The following is a 23,730-nucleotide window of genomic DNA, read 5'->3' as shown; positions in this document are numbered from 1 at the left end:
CAGGTGTGAGCCACCACGCCTGGCCTAGTGTTTTCTAGTTTTCCTTGTAGAGATATTTAACCTCTTTGGTTAGGTATATTCCAACTTGTGCGTGTGTGTGTGTAGCTGTTGTAAAATGGGTTGAGTTCTTGATTTGATTCTCAGCTTGGTCACTGTTGGTGTGTAGCAGTGCTTCTGATTTGTGTACATTTATTTTGTATCCTGAAACTTTACTGAATTTAATTATCAGATCTAGGAGCTTTTTGGATGAGTCTTTAGGGTTTTCAAGGTATACAATCAGCATCGGCAAACAGTGACAGTTTGACTTCCTCATTACCAATTTGGATGCCCTTTATTTCTTTCTCTTGTCTTATTGATCTGGCTAGGGCTTCCAGTAATATGTTGAATAGAAGTGGTGAAAGTGGCCATCCTTGTCTTGTTCCAGTTCTCATGGAGAATGCTTTTAACTTTTTCCCATTCAGTATGTTGGCTGTCGGTTTGTCATAGATGGTTTTTATTACCTTAAGGTATGTCCTTTCTATGCCAATTTTGCTGAGGGTTTTAGTCACAAAGGGATACTGGATTTTGTCAAATGGTTTTTCTGCATCTATTGATATGATCATAAGATTTTTGTTTTTACTTCTGTTTATGTGCTGTATCACATTTATTGACTTGCGTATGTTAAACCAACCCTGGTATGAAACCCACTTGACCATGGTGTATTATTTTTTTGATAGGTTGTCAAATTCAGTTAGCTAATATTTTGTTGAGGATTTTTGCATTTATGTTCATCAAAGATATTGGTATGGAATTTTCTTTTTTTATTATGTCCTTTCCTGGTTTTGGTATTAGGGTAATACTGGGGTAGCATACTAAATTTTTATTTAATCTGTGTGAGCAGAAAACTTCCAGGTCAAATCAATAAAAGTCTAACCCAAATCATAAAAGCAGAGAATCATGGTCCCTCAATCAATTCTCAGACTTGAGCCAGTTTACAAACCCAGAATCCCTTGAATGAAGGGGAGGCTGGGTCTCCTCAAGGAAAAACCCTGGTACACTACTGAAAATGTATACTGGTGGGTTTTGTTTTTGTTTTTGTTTTGTTTTGTTTTTTTAAACTTTTTATTTGCATATTTAAAAAATTGTGCATTCTGATAATTAAAATCATTTGAACAACAACAAAAAAATGGCACTCTGATTAAACTGCATTATAGCCTGCAGGACACCTTGGACCAGCTTGGTTTTACTCTAGATTTCACTGTCGTCCCAACCCTACTTCTTCCACCCCACTTCTTCCTTCACCAACATGCAAGTTCTTTCCTTCCCTGCCAGCCAGATAGACAGATGGGAAAGGCAGGCGCGGCCTTCGTTGTCAGTAGTTCTTTGATGTGAAAGGGGCAGCACAGTCATTTAAACTTGATCCAACTTCTTTGCATCTTACAAAGTTAAACAGCTAAAAGAAGTAAAATAAGAAGGCAATGCTTGTGGAATGTACAGTGCATATTGGCGGCACACGCCTCATTACGATTCGCCTGTTTGCTTCTCCTGTTCAGTCGTTTCTTTGGAAGGCAGTGGATTTTTCTCTTGCATCTCTCTCTTCTTCAGTTTCGACTTACCGAATTTCTCGATCTCAGTCATATCGGGTTTGTCAAACATGGTTGCGGAGGAAAAGCGGAGTGAGGCGCACAAAAACGAGCGAAGTCTGGTCTGCGCAGTGGCCACTACTGAGTTGTCCGAAAATGTATACTGTTAATCTTTGTCCCAGCCTCCTCCAAGGGGATCTGTGGTCTTTTACAGGAGTAACTGTGCATTGGAGGGAAAAATCAGATCTTTCAGGGAGTACTTGTTCTAAACTGACATTGATTCCAGGAGACCTGGAACATCACTATGGCCGTACACTCAGAGTAGGAGCTTATGGAGGTCAGGTTACCAATGGAGTTTTAGCTTAAGTCCTACTTACAGTGGGTTCACTGGGACCCCAAATGCATCCTGCAGTTATTTCCCTAGTTCCAAGGTGCATAATTGGAATTGACATACTTAGCAGCTGGCAGAATTCCCACAATGGTTCCCTTACTATGGAGAGTGGGATATTATGGTGGGAAAGGTCAAATGGAAGCCATTAGAGGCATTCTACTTAGGAAAATAGTAAATCAAATGCAATACTTCATTTCTGGGGGAATTGCAGAAATTAGTACCACCATCAAGTACTTGAAAGATGCAAAGGTGGTGATTCCTACCACATACCTACTCAACTCTCCTATTTGGCCTGTGTAGAAGACAGATAGATCTTGGAGAATGACAGTGGATTATTGTAAGCTTAATCAAGTGATGACTCCAATTGCAGCTGCTGTACCAGATGTGGTTTCATTGCTTGAGCAAATTAACACATCTTCTGGTACCTGGTATGCAGCTATTGACCTGGCAAATGCCCTTTTCTGCATCCCTATCCATAAGGCCCATCAGAAGCAGTTTGCTTTCGGCTGAAAAGGCCAGTAATACACCTTCACTGTTCTGCCTGTGAAGGGGTATATCAGCCCTCTAGCCCTATGTCATAACTTAGTTTGCAGATATCTTGATCAGTTGACAGAGGAAGAGAAGACTTGGGCCTGGTTTAGATAGTTCTTCATGATATGAAGGCTCCACCAGAAAGTGGACAGCTACAGCACTACAGCCCCTTTCTGGGACATCCCTAAAGAACTATGGTGAAGGAAAATCCTCCTGGTGGACAGAATACCAAGTAGTATACCTGGCTTTTCACTTTGCTTGAAAAGAGAAAGAACCAGACATGTAATTATAGACCGATTCATGGAACGTGGCCAGTGGATTGGCTACATAGTCAGGGATTTGGAAGGAACATGATTGGGAAACTGATGACAAAGAAATACGGGGAAGAGGTATGTGGATGGACATCTGAACTAGCAAAAACTGTGAAGATATTTGTGCCTCTAGATGCATCCATGTTGCTGCAAACGGTACCATTTTGTTCTTTTTTAATTGCTGTGTGGTATGGAATGGCCTTTTGCAGACACAGTTACAGTAGCAGGTAGATGACAGTACTTTGCAGGGCTGGGCAAGGTTCTTTGGAAGGCTGTTTCTGCTCTTAATCAGTGTCTAATATACAGTACTGTATCTCCCGTAATTATGATGCACAGGTCCAGGAATCAAGAGGTGGACATGGGAATGACACCACTTATCATTACCTGTAGTGACCCACAAGCAAAATTTTTGCTTCTTGTTCCTATGACTTTATGCTCTGCTGGCCTGGAGGTCTTAGTTCCAGAGGGAGAAATGCTTCCACCAGGAGACATAACAATGATTCCACTGAACTGGAAATTAAAACTGCCACCTGGCCACTTCGGGCCCTCATAACTCTGAGTCAACAGGCTAAGAAGAGAGTTATGGTGTTAGCTGGGGTGACTGATCCAGACTACCAAGGGGAAATTGGATTAGTTCTCTACAAAGGAGGTAAGAAAGAGTATGTTTAGAATACAAGGGATCCCTTAGGGCATCTTAGTGTTAGCATGCCTTCTGGCTGAAGTTAAGGGGAAACTGCAACAACCCAATTCAGGTAGGAGCACAAATGACCCACACCCTTCAAATAAATGTTTGGGTCACCATGCCAATTAAAGAACCACAACCAACTAAGGTGCTTTTTGAAGGCAAAGGGAATATAGAATGGGAGTAGAACATAGTTATAAATACCAGCTACGACCACAAGACCAGTTACAGAAACACAGATTATAATTGTCATGAGTATTTCCTCCCTATTTTGTTAAGAATACATTTGTGGCTATATATACACATGCAGACGGTCCCCGACTTGTGATGTTTGACAGTGATGTGAAAGCAATATGCAGTTAGTAGAAACTGTACTTCAAATTTTGAATTTTAATCTTTTTCCAGGCTAACAATATGCAGTATAGTACTCTCCTGCGATGCTCGACTATGGCAGCTCCCAGTCAGCCATGAGATCATGAGGGTAAACAACCAAAATTTTATAGTAGACTGTGTTGACAACATTACTTGGATATTGTGTTTTGTGTTTTCACATCTTATTGTGTCTACAAAATGCCCAATTGTGTACAACACTTTTGTGTACAACACTTTATTATAAAACAGGCTTTGTGTTACATGATTTTGCCCAACTATAGGCTAGTGTAAGTGTTCTGAGCACATTTAAAGTAGGCTAGGCTAAGCTATGATTTTGCTAGATTCAGTGTATTAAATGTATTTTTGACCCATGATATTTTCTTTTTTTTTTTTTTTTTTTTTTTGAGACGGAGTCTCACACTGTTGCCCAGGCTGGAGTGCAGTGGCGCGATCTCGGCTCACTGCAAGCTCCGCCTCCTGGGTTCACGCCATTCTCCTGCCTCAGCCTCCTGAGTAGCTAGGACTACAGGCGCCCGCCACCGCGCCCGGCTAATTTTTTGTATTTTTAGTAGAGACGGGGTTTCACTGTGGTCTCGATCTCCTGACCTTGTGATCCGCCCGCCTCGGCCTCCCAAAGTGCTGGGATTACAGGCTTGAGCCACCGCGCCCGGCCGACCCATGATATTTTCAATGTACAATGGGTTTACCGGAGTGTAAACCCATGGTAAGTCAAGCAGTATCTGTACCAGTATAGACTCATTGTTTCTTATTTTATTCAATAACGTGTTACTATCATTAGTCTGATCCTCAAATTGTCACTAATTTGCCCAATGGAAGTCACTTTAAGCTGGTTTATATGTTCTTTTGACATGCCTTCAGTCATTCTTGAGCACTTCCTTGCTTTCTAGCTCAAAGGGGTGTTCCAGGCTCATCTTATCATTTTCTGTCCCAGCTCTGTAATCAGTCATTTCTCCAAGGACCTCTGGCTTCTTTTAGCCAAGAATGGTATTTAGAAACTGGGATCTGGTATGCTAAATGTGATTGTTGCTATTGGGATGTCATTAATCCCAGGCTATCTCAGCAGATAGAGCTAGGACATATATATACGTGTGTGTGTGTGTATACATCTATCTATCTGTCTATCTAGCTATATTATTATTATCATTATTTATTTATTTATTTTTTAGACAGAGTCTGGCTCTGTCTTCCAGGTTGGAGTGCAGTGGCACGATCTCGGCTCACTGCAAGCTCCGCCTCCTGGGTTCACGCCATTCTCCTGCCTCAGCCTCCCCATCAGCTGGGACTACAGGCGCCCCCCCACCATGCCCGGCTAATTTTTTTGTATTTTCAGTAGAGACAGAGTTTCACTGTGTTAGCCAGGATGGTCTCGACCTCCTGACCTTGTGATCTGGCCACCTCGGCCTCCCAAAGTGCTGGGATTACAGGCGTGAGCCACTGTGCCTGACCTACATCTATATTTTTATATTTAAAATTACAAGTTCTAATTGGACCTCTGACTCCAATCGGATACCATAAGGTTTATTTTATTATTTTTCCCTTACCATATTGGTAACTCCCTTCTCTGACAGTGAGAAACATGACTTCAGTTATCCTTAATGATTTTATTACACCCCTCCCTCTATGTAGTTAATCTATGTCTTTACCACCCCTTCCCCTATGAAGATATCTCCTAACCCCACTTTGGCTTTGACACCTGATTGCCAGGCCACTACTCGGCATGGATGCCTTCCTCACCCTTCTTGGCTACTGGTGTGCCATACCAGGATACTATTTTTGGTGAGGATTCTCATTCTGTCCTACTCAGTCTGTGATGTTGTACACCGCCCATCCCCACCCCACCTCACCTCCACTGTGTGGATATACTCTTGACTGCACTGCGGGTTTTGATACCCCACGCCAGGCCATCTCTCTCCAGGGATGCCCTCCTTACCCTGCTCTTCCTCAGGCTCTGACCCCTCAATGACAGGCTGCCCCTCTTCTCACATGGATGCTTTTCTTACACTGTTTGCGCTCTGATGCCCCACACCAGGGAGCCTCTCACCTGGGCTCTTACACCCTGCACCAGGAAGTCTCTCCCCTTCATGAATGGGTATCCATGGATGGGAGAGTGAGAAGGGTTTCTCACTCTCCTTGGACTCTGTCACCCCATTCCAGGTCTTACCCTTGCATGTATGCCTTCTTCACCCTGCTCAGGTTCTGACACCCTGCTTTAGACTGCCACCTCATTTCACTGAGGTACTCTTCACCTGGCACAGAATCTGTTGCCCTGTATGAGTCTGCCTGCCTTCACAGACACCCTTCTCATTCCACTTGGACTCTGTTACTGCATGCCCGGTTTCATCTCTGTGTGAATGCCTTCCTCACTCTGCTCAGCGCTGACTTTGCATGCTGGGTTGTGCTCCACTATGGACACTCTTTTAACCTCATTTAGGCTTTGAAATACCCTGTTCTGGGTGGGGAATATCACACCCCGGGGCCTGTCAGAGGGTGGGGGATGGGGAGGGATAGCATTAGGAGAAATACCTAATGTAAATGATGAGTTAATGGGTGCGGCACACCAACATGGCACATGTATAACTATGTAACGAACCTGCACGTTGTGCACATGTACCCTAGAACTTAAAGTATAATTTTTAAAAAAGAGAGAGGAAAAAAAAAGAAGCACCCTGTTCCATTCTTGAAGGATGCCTTCCTCACTCTGCTTGGGCTCTGATTCTTCACATCAGGCATTCCACTTTAACCCATGTGAATGCTTTCCTCACCATCTTCAGACTCTAAAGCCACCTCTTCTTAGGGATGTCCTTCTCCCTCTGCTCTGGCTGTGACTCCTCATGCTGGACTGTCCAGTAGTGTGGACACTCTCCTAATCCTACTTGAGTGCTATAACCCCAAGCCAGGCGACCCCTCTTCATGAAGTTCCTCCTTTCCCTGTTTGGGCTTCGCCACTCCATTCAGGCTGTTCCTATGTGTGATGCCCTCCATACATGCACGGGTGCCCTCATACTCTGCTTAAGCTCCATAACCCTATACAACACCTTTCTACTCTACTCAGACTTAACATTCTGCCCTTCAGATGCCTCCATTGCTCTGCCTCCACCTAATGGCTTTCAGACGAAATTTCCCAGGAATGAGAGGAAAGAGGAAAGACATTGATGCCTTTTTCTAAATGCCTTGGTGAAGGAAGTGTCCTCTGTGTGTTTCCAGGAGGCATGGCTAGGGGGATAGCTAAACAGTTTGTACATAGATCCATTTCGTTATATCCATTACCCTGAACCTTTGGACTCCGTATTCCACAGGACATCAGAGAAGTTCAGGCATTTAAACTTCAATAACTGCAGGCCATCCCTGGGTCCAGGTTTTAATTAGCCAATTTAACATACCATTACAACATATCTTAGTGCTTGAACTTTAAATTTTGAATTCTGGATGAATACACCTGTGCTGAAGAATTCACCTCTATCAAGTCTTATATTTCTTCCTCCTTGGTCTCACTCATACCCTTAGAACTCACTTCTGAACATGCTTCCTGTGCTTCAGTCAATACAGACTGGTGAGGTCTTAGGACTCTTTTGGGATAAAAGCTGTCTTTCTTGGGCCAGGCCTTGTTCTTTTGTAATTCATGCTATTGTTGAGTCTAACTCTCTATATGGACTTGAAGCAGATGAGAGTGTGGATCCAGAAGAGGCTCAACACAAGCTTGCCTGGTAACTGCCCTATGGGTGTTTATTTAAGATATTATGCTGAGGAGGGCTGATTCCCTGTGTGTAGGGAGAGGGAGATGAGGGAATTCATTCCCTGTTTCAGCAATTGGATACTGTAACAGCTATGCATATTTTATGTTAATCAACTATTTCTTTTTCTCACTTCCCTCTTCTTGCTTCCTTGATGAACAGTCTGATGGTGACTAATATTATAATTTAGGTTCCAGATAGGAATGTAATTAAATCAACACAGCCCCAGATGATACGGTAGCTCATAGAATTTTGTGTCTCCTCTGTATTATAGATGAGAGTTCTTCCTTTGAACCAAGGACAAGAATGGCTCCTGAGTGACAAAACTGTGGGGAAAATAGGATACCCTCACGCAAAAGAATGAAAATGGACCCTTATCATACACTATACACAAAAATCAACTCAAAATGGATTAAAGAATTAAACATAAAACCCAAAACTGTACAACTCCTGGAAGAAAATACAGAGAAAAAGGTTTTTTGACGTTCATCTTGGCAACAATTTCTTGACAAGACACCAAGGACACAGACAACAAAGGCAAAAATAAACAAGTGGGACTACATCAAACTAAAAAGCTTCTGCACAGCAAAGGAAACAAGCAGGAGTGAAAAGGAGGAAAATATTTGCCAACCATACATCTGATAAGGGGTTAATATCTAAAATATATAAGGGACTCATACAACTCAATACCAAAAACAACCTAATTAGAAAATGGGTAAAGGAACTAAATAGATGTTTATTAAAGGAAGACATACAAATGGCCAACTGATATATGAAAAGGTGCTCAATATTACCAATCATCAGGGAAATGCAAATCAAAACCACAATGAGATATCACCTCACACCTGTTAGGATAAGTATTATAAAACACCGAAAGATAATGTATTGCTGGGTGCAGTGGCTCACATCTGTAATCCCAGCACTTCGGGAGGCTGAGGCAGACCGATCACTTGAGGTCAGGAGTTTGAGACCAGCCTGGCCAACATGGTGAAACCCCATCTCTACAAAAATACAAAAATTAGCTGGTCATGGTGACACGTGCCTGTAGTCCCAGCTACTTGTGAGGCTGAGGTGGGAGAACCTCTTCAACTTGGGAGGCAGAGGTTATAGTGAGCCGAGATTGCGCCACTGCACTCCAGCCTGGGCAAGAGAGCGAGACTCTATCTCAAAACAAAACAAAACAAAAACAAACAAACAAACGAAACAAAAACGAGTGTTGGTGAGGATGTAGAGAAAAGGGAACCTTTGAACGCTGTTAATGGAAATGTAAATTGGTACAGATACTATAGAAAATAGTATGAAATTTCCTTAAAAATTAAAAACAGAACTACCAGATGATCCAGAAATCCCACTTCTGGGTATATAGCCAAAGGAACTGAAATCAGGATCTGGAAGGGATCTGCACTCCCATGTTCATTGCATTGCAGCATTATTCACAATAGACAAGACATGGAAGCAACTTAAATGTCCGTGGATGGACAAACGAATAAAGAAAACGTGGTATAGTGGTCTCTCCCTCATCTTCAGGAGATAACTTTACAGGACCCCCAGTGGATCTCTGAAACTGTAGATAGTACCAAACCCTCTATATGCTATGTTGTTTCCTATACATACATGCCTATGATAAAGTTTAACTTATAAATTAGGCACAATAAGGGATTAACAACAACAATAATAAATAGAACCATTATAATAATATATTGTAATAAAAGTTATGTGACTGTGGTCTCTCTCACAAAATATCTTATTGTACTGTACTCATGTGGCAGCAGTTTCTTCATTGGCAGACACAGCCTCTCCAGTAATTTCTATATTTTCAGTCCAAACCTATTCCTGAATCTGTATAACTATCCCTTACTTACAGTAAATGGCTTGCTCATTTCAGGGAATTTCTTGCTAAGTCTTTCTATATAGACTCAATGCTTTCTGGAGCAATACATTGCTGCCAGTCAGAATATGTTTCTTTTTTCTTTATTTCTTTTTCCTTTTTTTTTTTTTTTTTTGAGGTGGAGTCTCCCTTTGTCTCCCAGGCTGGAATGCAGTGGCATGATCTTGGCTCACTGCAACCTCCGCCTCCTGGTTCAAGTGATTCTCCTGCCTCAGCCTCCCGAGTAACTGGGATTACAGACGCCCGCCACCACGCCCAGCTAATTTTTGTGTTTTTAATAGAGTTTGGGTCTCACCATGTTGCCCAGGTTGGTATTGAACTCCTGAGCGCAGGTGATCCGCCCGCCTAGGCCCCCCAAGGTGCTGGGATTACAGACGTGAGCCACTGTGCCTGGCCAGGACATGTTTCTATTGATGTCTTCTACCCACAAATTTGATGCCTTTTCCACCTTAACTAAGCATTTGACATGCACTGTGGCCATCACTTTTACAGTTTGAGGTGCTACAGCAAAACTAGCACGAATTTCTGTTTCCTTCTTCACAGTTTCTGGATAGAAGATTCGTTCTTACTATAGATGTTAGCAGCCTCAGCATATGATTTTTTTTTCCTTATTAAGTCAGGAACTTTCACCTTTTCATTTAAAGCAAACACTTTACAACTTCTCTTTGGCATATCTGAATTGCCAGCATCCCTATGCTTGTGCTTTGGGGCCATTATTAAGCAAAACAAGGGTTCCTTTAACACAAGCACTGTGATATTGACACTGTTGATCTGATAACCTAGGTGGCTCCTAAGTGACTCACGGGTGGAGAGCATATACAGTGTGGATACACTGGACAAAGAGATGATTCATATCCCGGGTGGGACTGAGGGGGACAGTGTGAGATCTTATACTACTATGAATGACACAAAACGTGAAACTTATGAATTGTTTATTTCTGAAATTTTTCATTTAATATTTTAGGACAGCAGTTAACCAGGGATAACTGAAACTGTGGAAAGTAAAACCACAGATAAGGGGGGACTACTGTATATACATAAAATGGAATATTATTCAGCCTTTAAAAAGAGTGGGATTCTACCACTTGTAACACATGGATGAACCTGGAGGACATTATACTAAGTAAAATGGTCTAGACATAGAGGAACAAATACTACATGATACCACTTATATGGAATCTAAAATAGTCAAACTCATAGAAGCAGAGAGTCAAATAGTGGTTGTTGGGGGCTAGGGAGAGGAGGAAATGGGAAGGTATTAGGAAATGGGAAGGCTTTAGTTATGCAAGATGAGTAAGTCCTAGACATTTCCTGTGCAGCATGGTGCCTACAGTTAACAATACTGCATTATATACTTAAAAATTTGCTAAGAGAGTAGATCTTATGTTGTGTTCTTATAAAAAATAATAAATGAAGAGAGTAGGAGGAACTTTTGGAGGTGATGGATGTGTTTATGACATAGATTGTGGTTATTTTTTCACGTGTGCATACTTTTCTCCAAACTCTTCAAGTTGTAGACATTAAATATGTATAATTTTTATGTCAATTATTCCACAATAAAGTGGTTTTTCAAATAAAAGGAGTAGACTGCTAGATGGTCTTTATCTCCTACCTTCACCAATTTTTTACTCTTCCTAGTCCCTCTTTATGTCTTAGAAGGTTTACTCCTATGGACTGCATATTCTTGGTTACCTTGACTTGGCTTGCATTGGGTTTGGTAAAGGGGTAAAAATAATAGGAGATCAGAGAGTGAAGGAGCGAGGCGTCAGGAATATTTCTTCCCTACTCTCTCCGCTGTGCACTGCATCCCTGGCAGTAGCTGCATTTCTGCACAACTAGAGTACCCACTGGACAACTCCTCCTCCATAGACCCAGCACTTACTGGGCTCTGATAACTTTGTTTCTTTGCTTATCCTTTGGCTGTAGGGGTAGTAACAGTCTCCCACTCAAACCTCACTATCCCTTGTTTCTTCTGTAACAAGGTCTATAACCCTGACCACTTCCTATAAGTAGTTTTTCACAAATTCTCTTCATTTGAGCCATTTGGAGTGAATTACTTTTCTGCTGAGGCCCCACTGATAACATGTGTTCATATCTTCATCCTTTGCCTTATTTCCATGATTTTAAAGAAAAATAATGCTGGAAGTGAAACTCCCCACTTGGGTGTTTTTCTGTACACTTTCAGGGCTGTTCTACAGTGCTTGGAGATAGAGCACTGGGGAAATAACAAATGATTCATTTGCGAAGCTTACCTTTTTAAAAGAAAAAAATTGAAAAACCTACACAAGTAATACATGATCAAAACAGAAAATTTAGGAAACCACAAAGAGAAAAACAAAAATTTTCAGTAATCCCACTCCACAGAAATAATCACTGTTAATATTTTGATGGATATCTTTTTAAAACTATGCATATTGAACTTGTATGCTTCTTTTAAAAACACACAGTTCCTGAGGTAGTGCCAGCCTGAATTCTTGGGCTTTTGGAATTACCATAACTGCCCAATCTGTGGTAGTGTGGACAAAGCAGGAGCAACTGAAGAAAACAGAAGCACCATGGAGGAGGAAACAGACCTGGGGAGGTTTCACAGATCAGTCCCCTTCTGGACTGTCATAATTGATGCACTGGATGGACCCCACCCACACTAAGTCCTGCTATACTGGGTTGGGCTTGTGTGCTCTCTGGGAGGGGCGCCTTCTCCAGTTCTCACATTCAGAGGAATCTATGCCAGAAGCATGAGTAAATAAGTCACAGTTGCACAGCTGGCTGCCCTGCACAAAGCTCCTTTGGAATACATGGAAACCTCTAGAGCCTGAGGCAGTTCAGAGAGAGAAGTAAAGAACCAATTAATTCTCCACCAGCCCTGAAAAGGTTAATCCCAAATTGACTGTGGAATACAAATGTGTCCCCACAGGGCAGAATCTAATCTTATTTTGGGTAATAACTTCAATCTTCTGAATTCGAGCTTATTTGCTAGATGCCAAGGTCATTTTGTTTTCCTTCAGAATCTGAAGAGCCAAAAATGCCTGTTATTTGATTCCTGTGTCTCCTCAAAAGAAATGACACTATTATGTACGTGTAGAACATCTTGTCCTCTGTATTTGCTTTTCCACTGCCCGGTGTTATGCTGACCCCAAATAACCAACTCTTTTGTCATGATGTTTATAAACTAGGCTGGGAAAATAGCCTCCAGAGAGAAGGAATTTGTACAGAAGAGACAGACAGAGTGGAGGCTACTCTACGCTGGCTGATTTGGTGTCAATGCATAGTCTTTCTTCCTAGGGGCCTCCTATATTATTATTTATTTCACTACTTCACAGCAATTGAAGCATCAACTGTCTACCAGTTCCCCTTTCTGGACAGTTAGCAGTAGCAACAGAAGGATGGAATTTGGACACTCTTCTTCTTGCTCGTTCTTTCTATTCTTTTTCAAGACCATGGTTTTCACTTTTAAAATATCCTGTTTGTGAGTCTGTGTTTTTGAAGATCTAACAAAAGAGATAACAACGTGAAAAATTTGTCAAAAAACAATCATAGGACTTGGAGCACAGAGGAACCCAATCTTCTTATTTTTTTTAAAGAAAATACTAATTTTCACTTTAACTCTGCTTGTCAAATACTTTTCTTTTGGAAATCTTGTTGTACCTTTTCAGTTCACGCTGAGGTGAGATAGTTGTACATTTACTGAGCTTCAAATAGAAAGGTATCTGGGCAGGGTGAACTCTCAGTAAACTTGTTTGTTTGCTTAAAATGAGTGCCAGGGCTTGACAGATTTGCAGAAGCTCCGTAGTAACTGCCTTCACATCCGATTGCAGTTTATTTGTGTCAAGCCTCATTCTTACATACCTTTGGATACACGGTAAGAACAGTTTTAAGATTGTCAAGTAAGAGTGCAAGAAGAATCATAAAGAAAATTTTAGGAAAAGGAAGCAGGGATTAAACCCAGCTGAAGCGATTTGCAGATAGCTCTTCCTTGTAAGTCTGAAGAGAGAAATTTTGAGCTGCATTATGAAAAATGGAATGGCAATAGCAAGGTAGTGGAGATGTGACCTCAAGATCCTTGAAGATGAAGCTTGTGATATAAGAGTAGATACAAGCAGAGTGGGTGGAAAGGCTATCTTTTAATGCAAATTATAGTGTGCAATGTTCTGGTTATATGCTGCATCAGCCTAAGCTGCCCTTTGCATTGAGGCAGCTGTTGACAATTGAGTAATTGAGACATTATAAGATATGTACACTCCTATTACAATGACCACCATTCCTGTGAAGCATTATGAATGGTGCTAGAGCAGTCTTTGATGGTCTTCCTAACAACAACAGAAAAGTTCTGTTTTTCTCTGAATCTGGCCAAAGCAATAGTTACTCCTGATAAGGGAAAGCTAGCTTAGTAGTGCTGTAACTGGTTACAGTAGAAGAATTCCTGTGATTGCATTGAGACCATGTCCCACTTCACACAATGGGAGTAAAAGATTACTGAGCAGCACCCCAAAAGGATAGAGGGGGTGGCAGCACTTTCGGAAAGAGAAAAGAAGACTGAATCCTAGGGGCCTTTGGCTGGGGAGTCTTGGCCTGAAAAGGGACCCCGAAGTTGCATATTAGATAGGCCTATATGTGACTGGGCGCGGTGGCTCACGCCTGTAAACCCAGCACTTTGGGAGGCCGAGGCGGTGGATCACGAGGTCAGGAATTCGAGACCAGTCTGGCCAACATGGTGAAACCCCGTCTTTACGAAAAATACAAAAGTTAGTCGGGCGCGGTAGCGGGTGCCTGTAATCTCAGCTACTCGGGAGGCTGAGGCAGGTGAATTGTTTGAACCCAGAGGGTGGAGTTTGCTGTGGGCCGAGATCGCGCCACTGCACTACAGTCCGGGCGACAGAGTAAGACTCCATCTGAGAAAAAAAAGATAAAAGAAAGAAAGGCCTATATGTTGGATATATCATATTTATCATAGTCTATTATTATCATAATAAAACATAATTTTGCAGATGAGAAACCAAGGAATAGTGAGATAATTGCCACAGTCATTTTTTCAAAAACAAAACAAAACAAACAAAAAACTGAACAAGTTCACATGTTCTGATTCTCAGCCCAGGCAAGATCCTATTGAACTACAGTGCCCCTCGATGGAAATATACCAAAGGGAGATGCGTCCTACTCAAGTGTGGAGACTCAAACAAAGGGTTAACTGGACTTGCAGTGAATGCCAAACTGCTTTTTTTTTTTTTTTTAAGTTTGACAGCACAAACAAAATGTTGCAAGCATTAGAAAATATTTTAATTTTTTTGTGCCTTGAACACTAAATCATCCTTGCATGGTATGATAGAAAGACATTGGATTTAAGTCCCTGTTTCTTCATTTAGCATTAATGTGTTACCTAACTTCTCTGAGCCAGTTTTCTCATCTGTAAAGTGGAGATAATAATACTGCCTAATTTTATAGTGTTAGTGTGATGATTAAAAGAGATGATACATTATAGAAATAGCTCAACAAATAATTATTTTCCTCTTTTTTTCCACTTGTACAGGAGTTTGTCTAGTGTGCTTAGCTTGAGTCATAAAAGTGGCTTTAAAGTGTTCTCTGAATTTAAAGCCCTATCTTACAAATGGCCCATCTCTCTGTAAGTGAATGTTTTCCCAAATATGGGTTTTAGCATATGTACAAATGTGTTTTGCTCCTCAGCAAGACCAAATGAAACCCCAGCCCACAAGAATTTTATCTTTATGACTCCTTTTTCCTCTTGTCATTATCTTGGACTCCGGAATGCAGGACTGAATTTCACAGGAAACGCTGTAATTCAGCACAAGAGAAACAAGGCTGAAAAGTATACCACAGCTAAGGGGCAAAGTTTCTTAGCCTCAGAACTACTGAGCTTGGGGCCGGACACTTCTTTGTTGTGGGAAGCTGTCCTGTGCATTATAGGATGTTTAACAGCATCCTGGGCCTCCACCCACTAGATGCCAGTAGCACTTCTCCTTTTGGTTGTGACAACCAAAAATGTCCCCAGACATTGCCAAATGTTCCCTGGGCAGGGGGAAACAATATTGTTTTTGGTGGAGAATAAACCCTAGGAGAAACAAATCAGCTAGTTGTTTGGCATACAAACGCCCTGTAGGGGTAGATAAATTGAATCTTTAGGAGTGACTGGGAATTCAAAGGGCAAGGGAGGGTGAAGGAAAGAAGAGTCTGGGCAGAAGAACAGTTGGTATTTTAAAAAGAGAACCTATTTCATATGCAGGCCTTATGAATACAGAGGTTAATAACACATAGATCTTGCTCTCGAAGAGCTCATGTTTTAGTGGTAAAGGCAACCACTTGAAAAGACAATGCAAATACTGTGTAGTGAGTACTACGTCAGAAATATATAAAGAGTGTTATGGAACAATGGGAGCACAGGGGAGGGGCACCCACACTAGCGGGGTACAGGAAAGGCTTTCCAGAAGAGATCATATCTGAGTCAAAGAATAAGTAAGGCTTAGCCTGGAGAAGATAAAAGGAGGATGGAAGAGCCATGAGAGAACTTGGTGTTTAGAGGAAAGTGAAAATCATTCAGGTTGCCTAGAAACAGAATGGTCAAGACAAAGAGTGGTAGAATAGAAGCTTATAAGGCAGATAGGGAGCAGATCTTGAAAGTCTTTCAAAGCCATGTATAAGACTCAATTTTGAGAACCACCGAGAGCCATTGATTTTTTCCATGATCCTATTTATTTGGATTTAGGGAAGTCTACTTTGGCAGTGGTGTGGAAAACAGACTGGAAGTAGGGTAACCAGTCAGGAGGCTGTTTGTGTAGTTCAGGTGAGAGATGATTATGGCCTGAGTTAAGGCAGTGACAGTAGGAAGGAATTCAAGATCTACTTAGGTGATGAGAACAATAGGATCTAGGGACTAGTTAGGTGTGGGAACAGTTTCTGGTTTGTGCTGCTAGGTAGATAGTAGTGCTATTCACTGGGATAGAAAACACTGGGGACAGAAAAGATTTGTAAGGAAAATGAAGTTTAAGTTTGGAAAAGTTGAATTTGAGGTGATTGTGATCATTCAGGTGGGGATGGCTGGTAGCCATTAAACATACGAGTCTGAAGATCAGGAGAAAATGTAGGTTGGAGATACAAGATTGAGAGTCAGTACGGGGAAACTGAAGCCATTGGAATAGTTACCCTACTTCCAATCTGTTTTCCACACCACTGCCAAAGTGGCCTTCCCCAAATCCAAATCGGATCATGGAGAAACTCAATGGTTCTCGGTGGTTCTCAGAATTGAGTCTTATACATACATAACTTAGAAAGACTTTCATGACCTGCTCCCTGTCTATCTTACAAGCTTCTATTCTAAGATCATCCAAGGACAATGAGTATACTGAAGAGAGATGAGGGCCAAAGACATTCCCATGGCTTGCTTCTGTACTTTATTAGTGTCACCTCTTTTGAGAGGCTTTGCTTGACTAACGTATATAAAATATTACTGTATTCCTTTACTCTGATTTTTTGGGTAACGTTTCAATATCCCATATTATGTTATGTATTTAACCCACTTGCTTTTTGTTACTTTCAGATATTTACAATAGTTTAATCTGTAGGCACTTAAAAGTTCAGTCAAATCAAAACTTCCATCTCACACCCAGTTTAAAACTTCTCCTCCAGTCCCCAACCTCCAGTGCAGCTTGACTGGCAATCCTACAGATCTCTAGTCAGAAAAGTGTCTTGGTGTGTTCTTTCATTCTTCTTGCTCTACCTCCTCCCCTACTTGTTCTACTGCTTCTGTCTCCTCCAGGGCTTAGGGGTGGGGTGGGTAAGGAGAGGGGAGTCTTAAAGGGACAGTGAGAAGCTGAATTGACTGGTGCTGGTGTAATCTGGCTATGAATATCCTTTGTGATGTAGATGCCCAAATACTGCCTTTTCTTGTAGTGTGCTTTCGTGGTCTATTCAGGGACCTTCTCACTCCTCTTCCTGCTAGCAGGGATCTCTTCCCTACACCATTCCCTGATAAAAACAATGTACCATCTGACCGTCTTCCCCCTTGGCTGTTGCCCCCACAACTTTCTTTTCATGGGATCCTCATTTTTATGTGGGAGTTGCCAGCTATGCTCAAAAGAAACTACCTGGTCCGCAGCAAACATGGTTCCTTGGAAGTCTAGATCTCTTTCTTTGCTCTGCCATTACGAGCAATTTAAACCAGCCTTCCACCTTCAGATTTTAGGTAAAAGTCAAGTATAAGTTTCCATCTTTTCATAGTACTAGAGGACATATGTGAGGTCCTCTCGTGAACCCATCCTGTTTCAGTAGCAACAAAAGCTAAAACTTCTGTAGTGCAGCAAGCCTCCAGCCTGGGGGTAAGATGCCAGTCCCTCTTCGAAAGGCTTAATTAGGATCTTTTTTGCTTGTCTCGAGCAGGGGAACCATAGTGCTTTCTACTCCAATGAGTTCCCTTCAAAAAATCCTCTTTGTTGCTTCAATTAATCTCTAGAAATATCTTATAATAATTCTGGAGTTGAGTGGTGGGGATTAGTAATTGAAATACCAGTTTGGTTACCTCTTAGCAAGTCCTGTGGGAATCTGTCTAACACCCCTCTTTAGAATGTGTGACTATCCCTGGTATATATGTCTTTAACTTTCAAGCCTCAGTCAAAACTTTTGGAAACAACAGAAAAAGTCCCATTTAACATCCTTTTCCAAATATATGTAGCAATATACACATAACCCCATATACATACAAATATACATCTTGTGTGTATGTGTGTATATGTATTATATATATATACACACACACACAGAAATATTATTTATTTATTTATTTATTTATTGCTGAGAAGCAAAATAGAGTACTAGTTAAGATTATGGAATCTGAAGTCACACTATCTGGCTTCAAATACTGAGTTAACCATTTGACATCTCTGTGACTTAGTTTCCTTATCTGTAAGATGGGTGTAATAATAGTATCTGCACCATAGGATTTTTGTGAGGACTAAATGTGTGTGTGTGTGTGTGTGTGTGTGCATGTGTGCATGCATGTGTTTGTGTATCTTAGATTAGTACCTTAGAATAGTAGTAAGTGCTATATGCATTTGCTATTAGTGCTATTATTTTTCTCTGACTTATAAGTTGCATGTGTGCAAGACTTTACTGCTATACTTCTAACTCCTAAAAAACAGTGCATATAACAGGCACTAGTAAATGTAGTAAATGTTAGTTCTCTCAGATTTTTCATGAATAAATTGATATGACATTTAAGCCTTCAGTGTTAAGATATTGGCAGAAAAAGTGGAATCCAAAATATTAGGAAAGAAAGTCAGAGAGACAGGAGAACAAGGAGGTCATGATGTCCAGAAACCACAGGAGAGGAGATTTTAATAAGGCAGGCGTGGGCAATGGTGTCAAACATTGCTAGAGGATAAAAGGAAAATAAAACTAAAAAATTGTCATTGCCTTGTGTAACAAGCAGCCCCAATTTTTGCTTTCATGTTCTGGTAAATATTGGCTTTCTTTCCCTGAAAGATGCTTTTACTAAAATGAATTACCAACGAGAATAAATCTTTGAAAATAGGTCTTAAAAGTTTTCAGCCCTGCATTTCCAACCTCCAAAGAACAAACCAGCACGTACTTGGCATTAACCGTAAAGGACCTATCCTCAATACATCTTAGTACGTTTTCCCCTGACTTGGACTCTCCTCTTGAATCAAACCATAAAACCTGCTATTTATGTCTGCATACAACTCCATGAGAATTCCCCTCCTAAGGATGTCCTTCTCCTTTTCTCCTACTCACCTCTCTTTTCAAGAATATAAATAAACTATATAAAGAACTCTTATAACACAACAACAAAAAGACAACCTAATTAAAAATGGACAAGGGTTCTGAATAGACATTTCTTCAAAGAAGATATACTAATGGCTAACAAGTACATGAAAAGTTGCTCAAAAGTATTAGTTATTAGGAAAATGCTAATCACAACCACAATGGGATACCAATTTCCACCCACAGGGATGTCTGTAATCGAAAAGACTGATAATAACAAGTGCTATTGAGAATGTGGAGACATTGGAACCCTCACATATTGCTGATGGGAAGGTAAAATGGTGCAGTCACTTTGGAAAGCAGTCTGGTGATCGCTCAAAAGGTTAAACATAGAGTTACCACATGATCCACAGTTCCAATCCTAGGTAGATACACAAGCATTTTGAAAGCATATGATCACAAAAACAGCATGCATGAATGTTTATGGTAGCATTACTTGTAGTAGCCAAAACATGGAAAAATCTCAATTGTCCATCAACTTCTGAGTGGATAAACAAAATGTGGTGTTATATCCACATAGTGGAATATTATTTAGTCACAAAAGGATGAAAAATTATTTGAGTGATGTCACAAAGTGATGGAGTAGGGAATTTCAAGGCTCCTCAAATGGCTGTAATTAGCTACTGGATAAAGTTCAAATTCTTTAACATGACTCACAAAGCCTCTGTTATTCTAGTACCTACCTACCTGTTATGGATTGAGTTGTGTGCCCCCAAATTCATCTGTTGAACTTACAATCCCCAGTACTTAATAATGTATGCTAATTTGGAAATAAGGTCATAGCATATGTAATTAGCTAAGATGAGGTCATTAGGGCGGACCCTAATCCAACACGATTGGTATCCTCATAAGAAGGGGAAATTTGGACACAGAGACACATACACAAGAAGAATGCCATGTGAAGATCAGGACAGAGATTGGGATGATGCTTCTACAAGTCAAGAAATACCAGAGATTTCCAGCACAGCACCAGTAGCTAGGAGAGAGGCATGGAACAGATTTTCCTCACATCCCTTAGAAGGAACGAACCCTGCAGATAGCTCGATCTCAGATTTCTAGCCTCCAGAACTGTGAGAAAACAAGTTTGTGTTATTTATTCCCTTCAGTTTTTGGTACTTTCTTATAAATTAATACATCATCCTTTTAGCCTCATCTATCATCACTTTTTCCTTTCACCTTATGCTCCAGCAACTTCCTTGCACCCCCTTTGCACATATCCAGTGTTTCTAGCCCTTCTGTTTTTGCTTATGCTCTTCTTCTGCCTGGAATGCCTTTCTACCTTTTTGGTCTAGCTAATTCCTACTCATCCTTTAAGATTCAGAGAAGCAATTTCCTCTTCCAGGAACCCTTCACTGACCACTCTCCAATCAGGCTGATGTAAATGGCCTTCTGAGGCATTCTCCCATATCCTGAGCATCTCCCCAGCTTTGCACTTTCCACACTGTATTGTAAATTTATGTTTTTGGTTTACCTGCCTTCACCTGCCCCATTCAATAAACTGTGAACTCCCAGAAGAAAGACTCACCAAAACCCCAGTGCCTAACTAGCACAGTATATTTATATTTGAATGAATGGCCTTTTTTTTCCCCCAGTGTTTGTTCATCTATTTTCCCATAGTACCTATTAAAGTGCTTCACATGTAGTGGGTACTGAGTACATCTTGACCAGTGGTTCTCAACTGGGGACATTGGTCAGTATCTGGAGACATTGTTGGTTGTCACAACTTGGAAAGTGATCTAGTGGATAAAGGCATTTAGTGGATGGAGGTCAGATACATTGCTAAACATCTTGCAGTGCACGGGATAGCACCTTCCCCCAACCCCAAGAAATATCCATTCCAATATATCAATAGTGTAGAGACTGAGAAACCTTGATCTTGACTGAATGAGAGATTTGAATTTACTTTTTATACTTTATACTCACTGTAGACCACTGGTATACTAAATATGCTTGTTAGGAAGCCTGTTTTTTTTTTTATTTTGATTTTTACAAAAGTAAACTCAACATGAGATGAAAAGGGAGTGTCCTGGCAACCAGAATTAAAACTTTGGCGATTAAAACGTACCTGATCAATGGCAAAACAGATATATAAATTGCCCTGGAATGCTCTATAGCAGTGAAAATAAATTTACCCCTATCAACAGGGATAAATCTCATAAGAATAATATTGAGTGAGGAAAGCAAATTGCAGAAGGTACATACAGAAAGATAACATTTCTGTAAGGTACTACGTATTGTTTAGAGATAGACACATATTTAGTAAATGTGTATAGACATACAAGGAATTTCATGGTATCCTGTCACCTGGGGCTGAGGAAAATCTCCATTTTTTTAGGTTTGCACTGGTCAGAACTTGCTCAGTGTGGCAAAATCAGATTTCATGGAAATAATCAAGACCAAATCTGAGATTGTGAAAGCCTTAGGATGGAGGAGGACACAGAGAGTTTCGATTGTTTTGGTAATGCCTTACTTCATAAGCTGGGTAGTGGGCATGTCCTTGTTGTTATATTATTCTCTATATGTTTACATGTTTTTGAAAAATTTAAAACTGTTTCAAAAGAGTAATTGCTCAATACCGAGGTATCCTTTCACCTGGGGCTGAGGAAAATCTTCATCTTTTAAAGTTTGCACTGGTCCAAACTCTCTCAATGTGGCAAAATCAACTCATTGAATTCAATCATTCACAATGGGTCAGGAGATCATATACTATACATGGGGTGATAATCCATACATTCCTGTTTACATTTTTGCCAGGATAGTGCCTGGGTTTGCTCTCATTAGACCTCTCTCAATGTTTAGCATAAGAATTTGAACTTTGATGGGTGCAGCACACCAACATGGCACATGTATACATATGTAACAAACCTGCACGTTGTGCACATGTACCCTAGAACTTAAAGTATAATAAAATAAAATAAAATAAAATAAAATAAAAGAATTTGAACTTGTGGCAGACGAGGAGGATAAAACAGAAATGGGCAGCAGTTTGCAAAGCACAGAATGTATGTAAACAGGCCACTGACTAACTTTGCTTTGGTTCATTAGTTATGTTTGTCTCTCTGTGTATTTGAAGCTGGTCAGTGAGACTGTCTTAGAGAAGAGGGGTCAAATCCTCACATCCTCTTTAGTGAGGGGTACCTTGGACAGTGAGAAACTGCACACATATAAAGAAGTAAAGTTTAAAATTTTGCTGAGGAATAAGGGAGTTGGACAAAATGTTTCCGAAGTTACTTCTGGCTGACAGTGTTTCCAGCTCCTGCCAAGCACCAGCTGCAAAGAAGGAGCAGAGAAGTGCCTGGTCTGGGTTCCCACAGGCCAGATTTGGGGGCCGGAACACATTCAAAGTCCAAGGCTGAGTAGAGGGCTCTAGAGGGAGAGCTGAATTAGCAAAGCTAGACAGAACAAAAGGATTTCCTTTTTTTTTTTTTTTTTTTAAATTTGTTTTAAGTTCTGGGATACATGTGCAAAACGTGAAGGTTTACATGTGCCATGGTGGTTTCCTGCATCTATCAATCCATCATCTAGGCTAAGGATTTCCTTTTCAAAGTGGCCTCACACTTCAGGGTGGGGCAGTGTATTGAAGGGCTAAAACATAAAAAAGCCCCAGAAAAACAAAAACAAACAAACAAAAAAAAACTCTGGGTAGAGCCTGGGAGATGGATTTTTACTGTTTTGTCTGCTAGAATTAATTTTTTTTTTTTTTTTTTAGCTTTTGAAGATTTTTCAAGAAGATTTAAAAAATATTATCAAAGCCATACATGCTCATTAAAAGAAAGTTGAAAAAGACAGAAAAGTAGGAGTAAAACTAAAGATTTGTTTAGTTCCATCCCCTAGAGACATCCACTATCAATATTTTAAGAAAAATTCTTGCATACAGATATACCTTGGAGATATTGTGGGTTTGGTTCTAGACCACCACAATAAAGCAAGTCACATACATTTTTTAGTTTCCCAGTACATATAAAAGTTATGTTTACACTATACTGCAGTCTATTAAGTGTGAAATAGCATTCATTATGTCTAAAAAACCAACGACCTTAATTGAAAAATATTTTAGGCCAGGCACGGTGGCTCATGCCTATAATCCCAGCACTTTTGGGAGGCCAAGGCAGGAGGATCACTTGAACTAAGGAGTTTGAGACCAACCTGGGCAACATAGTGAGGCCTGTCTCTAATAAAAATACTAAAAATATATATATACCTGCACATGGTGGTGTGTGCCTATAGTCCCAGCAACTCGGAGGCTGAGGTGGCAGTATTACTCGAGCCCAGGAGATAGAGCGTACAGTGAGCTACAATTGTGCCACTGCCCTCCAGGGTGGTGACAGAGCAAGACCTTGTCTCAAAAAAAGAAAAACTTTATTGTTAAAAAATGCAAATGATCCTGTGAGTCTTCAGTGAGTTGCAATTTTTTTGCTGGTGGGAAGTCTCGCCTTGATGTTGATGGCTGCTGAC

The 23,730-nt window shown here is 40.7% G+C and overlaps 1 protein-coding gene across 1 annotated transcript; it reads right to left on the bottom strand.

Annotated features, from left to right (window-relative positions):
- Positions 1-1,135: 1,135 nt before the first annotated feature.
- On the bottom strand, positions 1,136-1,709 carry LOC114675109 (thymosin beta-4-like). The gene has a single exon (XM_077988261.1). It carries the CDS (start codon positions 1,633-1,635, stop codon positions 1,501-1,503), a length of 135 nt encoding a protein of 44 aa, XP_077844387.1. The 5' UTR covers positions 1,636-1,709; the 3' UTR covers positions 1,136-1,500.
- Positions 1,710-23,730: the final 22,021 nt, after the last annotated feature.

Source organism: Macaca mulatta, chromosome X (assembly GCF_049350105.2).
Source record: "Macaca mulatta isolate MMU2019108-1 chromosome X, T2T-MMU8v2.0, whole genome shotgun sequence".
Lineage (NCBI taxonomy): Eukaryota > Metazoa > Chordata > Mammalia > Primates > Cercopithecidae > Macaca > Macaca mulatta.
The sequence above is the reverse complement of the archived record's forward strand: the minus strand, read 5'-3'. Positions and strand labels throughout refer to the sequence as shown.